The following is a 5,236-nucleotide window of genomic DNA, read 5'->3' on the forward strand; positions in this document are numbered from 1 at the left end:
CTATATTTGCAAATGTTTATTAGTTTGGATTCGTTTTCTCAATCACAACAAAATTACCTTTTCCCACAATCGCTGTCATGGTCAAACGTTTCCTCTAAAATCATTTTACCATTCACGAAAAGTACAACGTTTTGAGCCGAAATGGGTTGTTCTTGAGGTACAGTGTCTGTAAAAAGTCCCTAATATGTATGTTGTGTATATGGGGTATTTACCAAAAGAGAAACACAATTAAGGAATCAAGTCATGGAGTTGAAAAAAGCATGCGAAAAAATAAGCCACAACCCTTTCCATGGGATGGACTGAAGACATTTATTGAATGCCACAAATCTGATTGATTCTGATACCTCTGTACCCTCCTAGATCCTGTTCAGGCTAGACATTTTGTTCCTTATAGAATGGTTGGTCGAGGGACAAGAACATTTTGCATGTTTTAGCCACTGATTTCCACAAATATAAAAAAAACAAAAATCACCTTTTTCAGAGTTTATTTTCTTGATTGAAATAAAGCACTCGACAACAAACATTATTTCTGTGAATTCCCTGTACAGTAATCTCTGGCTAATATCCGTCAAAACACTAACATATCTTAATTGATAATGTCTTTATTGTTGAACTGAAATGAAACGCAGGCTTTGTAAGACACAGCTGTAATGCTGTATCTGTTATTTCAGTTTTGCCAAGTTTGCCTCATTCTTACTCAGCAAAAGCCCGGGGAGCTGCTTCAGGGTAGCACAAATCCACATGAGTATACCTGGAAGCTGCAAAGTCCACATACAGGTCATTAGTTTGCCATGGAACAACTCCACTGCAGCAGTGCCCAGAGTAACTTCCAGAAAACAACATTTCTCAAATGGCAAAATAGTCCCGGGAACAACACAGAAGCTGCTGTCAAATCATTTATGGGTGTATCTTTTTATACACGGCAAACACTGATATTCATGTGGCACTTTACAGTGTCTCATAACTTCATTTATTGGACATCTTTTGTTAAACATACATTTCATGAATAATCAATTAAGGAGCCACTTAGCATGCATCACATTTCCATAGCAGGCATATAATCACAGTTAATGTTTTAAGAAAAACTATGTACAGCAAATATAAATAATAATAATAACAATAATAATAATGATATTTTTAATAATAATAATAATAATATAAATTTTTCAATTTATAAAATTGCAAATATGTGGATATTGGCATAGCCACATTATACAGTAGGTAAAATGTATCTTGTCTTGGACACACTTTCCAACCAGTGATACGCTTAACGGTTAAGAGCTTTTGTATCAGTTTTAACACTGCAATGAACACTGACTAAGAATTGCAGAAGATTTCCATCATTCAAAAGTAAAGTACATATACAATAAATAGCAGTTTGCAACTTGTATGTGTGTGGTATACACAGATGGCTACCCACGTGACAAATACAATGATTTAGAGAACAATGTTACATTTTCTTTTCTCAATGAAACAGCTCCTTGTTACAGACATTTCTTGTTTTACATTCAGTGATTTGGAGAATGGGACCCCACAAACAATGCACATAAAGAGCCAACGTGCCTTTTAATAAGACACTATCAGTTTTTCAGTCACTCAGCTCCATACGCTTTAAAAAGCAGATTGCCGTTCCCCCCTATGATGCGTTTCCCTTGACAGGATGAGGTATTTGCCAGAAGAGATGCTTTTATGTATCGCTCTTCCTTCAGTCTGATCAGAAAGTGATGCTGCAGTTTAGCAGTGCAAGATCTTAATAAATGCCTTTCTGAACTCAACATTAAAGGTGGTGTATATGATGGGATTAATAGCACTATTCACATAGCCCAGCCAAGTGAAAGCATTATACATTTCAGCGGGGACCTTGCATTTTGTGCAGTGGGTGTTCAAGATATGCGTGATGAAAAATGGCAACCAGCATATGATGAATACACCTGTGGAGATACGAGAAAAAAATGGGAATATTAGAAAAAGAGTCACAAAAATGAAAAGGAAGCAAGCTTTTTTTTCGACACTCAAATATGGTTGACTTTAAGAATTTGAATAATTTCCTGTCATTGCATCAGCTTGTCTTATCTTTAAGCCAAAGAAAATGACGTGGCTTGTGCAAAAGAGAAACAGTTTTCTTTTTAAATTGCACAATAAGAATAAGTTAGAAGAGATACAAATATTTCATTTTTAACAGAGTCCCCTGCTGGTTTGATGTTGTAATCACTGCATGTTGTTTTGCAATAGATAACCAAAACGTAGTTATTTGGTTGTGGAAACGCTTCATTACCAACAGCTCCACTTTGGAGAGTATATTCACATTAAACAGCATTTCATAAACTTTAATGTCAATCATTTTAAATTATTTATGTTAAATATTACTTAAATCAGTAGTAACATATCTTACCAAGGACGATGGCTAACATCTGAGTGGCCTTCTTCTCCTTCTGCTGGGAGATCTTCCTCTTGCTCATGGTCTTCACAGAGGTCTGAGTCTTGCCATTAGGTAATGCTTGCGTCTGGAAGGCTTTAGCCACAAGGGGTGCTGGATCCCGGAGGACCTCCTTGGTAGGATCTCCATTTTTCTCTGCTTTCTGGCCCTGCTCAGGGGGTGTGGGGGGTGAGGAGGTGGGGCTAGCGTTGGCCTTGTTGGGCATCAGTAGCTGGTGGCTGGTGGCCGGAGTGTCTCCCAGAGCACACTGTGGCGGCTGCTTCTGTTTCTGGCTGCTGCCACTGTTGTTCAGCTCATCCAGCTCCAGCTCCTCCCCCTCATGGACTACTTCTTTGATGAATATCTGAGCAAGGTCAGGATGAGCACAAAAACATGGATTCAGATGGTCATGTTTTGTATTAAGGCATGTTTGGCATTTAACGGATAACAAATAATCACGCTTTAAATGTTGAATTTCCATTTGCTGTGTTCACAGAAGCAGAAAAGGTTGTGTTTTAAGCTGTATTTTCTCTTGAGAAATGGAGTAGAACTTCAAGGGGACACCTTGATAAATCTTTTACAGGAAAAACAAACATGGTTCCTACAATTAAACTTTTTGAGAAATAGCAGCAACCAAAATAACAAAAAATTGCACACACCACTTTCTTCTTGTTGACAGGAAAACTTCCATTAGATTTAACAATCATGGTGCACAACCTCACATCCTCTGGATGAGTGCACTTATCCTGAAATAAAAAAACAGCTGTGTCAGGCACGCACAGGGTACAACATCAAAGAACAACTGACAAAAGGGATGTCTAAGCACAGGTCCCACAGCCTACGAGGTAAAATTAGGCTTCATTGAGCTATGATGCAGAAAGGCTGTTTAGTAGGAGTCCTTTTTTTTCTGACAGTTTAGGACATACAGTTTTTCATGTAAATATCTGAGATCTGATATATGTTAAAGTACAAGTGAACCTTTATTACATTATTTTGCTCCTTAAAGGTGGGGTAGGTAATTTTGGAGAAACCAGCTCGAGTGCGCTAGAATTTGAAAATACACAGCCGGGAGAAATCTGCCACTTCCTTACAGAGCCCCTCCTCCAACACACACCAGGGTATATGCAGAAATCCTGGGGTCAAATTTAATACCTGCACAGATGGAAGGCTGACAGGCAGGTAGGCCATCCAGTGATTTTAGACGGGCCGGCTAAAATGATTGGTCGTGCTTTTTACAGTACTACGGCTTCCACAGATGGATTTTTTTATGGATTTTTTGTCAAAGCACTTAAGATATTCATTGCTATCGGGATGTTAAGAGCATTCCATGGAATATAACAAAAAGTGTATCTCGAGCCGGTTTCTCAAACTTACCTACCCCACCTTTAAAGATTATGTACATAATCTATACTGCCATACAAGACTTCACCGGTCATTGAATTAATTTGCAGTCTTTCAATTCCTGTAAAGATGCAGAAACCGCATGGTGAAGCCATGCATGAACATGAATAATGTAGTGTTCTGATCAAAACCATTACTTGGCTTCCTGTGCAGAGCCCATTGAGTGTTTAGGTCAGTAGAATCAATAGAACGTAAAGCAAAAGGTCACTTTAGGGCCATCACAATTAAAGAAAGGAGACAGCTTTCAACACTGAAAACCTGCCAGTTAATGTGACATTAAGATTAAAATTGGTCTCCCAGATGAAAACACTATTAGAGTAGGGTGGTGGACACTTGAAATGCCTTAGGTGTAACTGAGGCTTGACCTTTCAATATCTTGCATTGAATGTTGTCCACTGTTCTTTCCCAAAAAATCAATTCGCTCCTTGTCTGGGTTTCCCCTTTACATTATGTTATTATGTAATGCAATGCCTATACATAAAACCATCAAGTATCATTGGGTTGAGAGAATTATTGATTGTTGTTTCATAAATACACAAATGAACCTTAAAGGGCACGCTGTATTTACACGGTTGAAAAAGACATCATTCTACAACATCTGGAAACAGAACGATACAGATCTCTGGGGTAATACAAGCGTAAATCACTCACAGGTCCACATCAAAGCAGTAAAATATTTAGTAGTAAATAGCAGCCATATTGCAAGCTCACCTTCAGCAAAGTAGGCATATCAGGGTCGGCCGCCTGACAGATACGCTGCTTCGGTTTGGTGTTTACACGTTTTCTGCGCTTCCTCAGCACCACATAAATTTGCACATAAACCAGCAGAGTGATGATGAAGGGAACATAGAAGGACACGATGGAAGAGTATACCACGAAGGCCGGGTTGGCGATCACACATTGAGACTCATCACGGGTAGCTGTGGAGATAAACACAGGGTGAATAAAGACCTATGACTGCATCTTATGCCCCATCCAAAGAAATTTTTTTATTACAGTTTTGTCGTGTCATTGTCAATGTGTCTCTTGAAAAACTTTCTGAAATACAATGTGGAAACGTTTTATGAATTTAGTTTTTCTTGCAAAGAACAAAGAAAAGATAGATGATGGATTGCTCTTTGATTTTGATCTATGGGAAGCTCATCCAAAAATGTAACCATTTATAATACCACCATCACATAGAGGTCATTCAAACATTTTTTCTCCCCTCCCCTCTCATGTTCACTTAGACCATTGTAGTGTAGCTGATCCAGGAAACTGCCACTGGGCTCTACTCAGGTGGAGAATGTAGAGATCATATCAACTCAAGGCTAGATTCCCTGCACTGATTGCTAGTTAATTTTAGATTTTCACACACACACACACACACACACACACACACACACACACACACACACACACACACACACACACACACAC

General features: G+C 38.7%; 1 protein-coding gene across 1 annotated transcript in view; it reads right to left on the minus strand.

Annotated features, from left to right (window-relative positions):
* Window positions 1-273: 273 nt before the first annotated feature.
* Window positions 274-5,236, minus strand: part of LOC104944291 (D(2)-like dopamine receptor) — a 33,018-nt gene continuing 28,055 nt past the window's right edge. The window contains exons 4-7 of the mRNA XM_010769808.1: window positions 4,529-4,737; window positions 3,076-3,162; window positions 2,393-2,780; window positions 274-1,931 (exon numbers count right to left, since the gene is read on the minus strand). Of these exons, the coding sequence (XP_010768110.1) occupies window positions 1,735-1,931; window positions 2,393-2,780; window positions 3,076-3,162; window positions 4,529-4,737 (881 nt within the window). The 3' untranslated portion in view covers window positions 274-1,734. The remainder of the gene's footprint in view (window positions 1,932-2,392; window positions 2,781-3,075; window positions 3,163-4,528; window positions 4,738-5,236) is intronic.

Source organism: Notothenia coriiceps, unplaced genomic scaffold (assembly GCF_000735185.1).
Source record: "Notothenia coriiceps isolate Sejong01 unplaced genomic scaffold, NC01 NC01_scaffold00007822, whole genome shotgun sequence".
In the NCBI taxonomy this organism is placed as follows: Eukaryota; Metazoa; Chordata; class Actinopteri; order Perciformes; family Nototheniidae; genus Notothenia; species Notothenia coriiceps.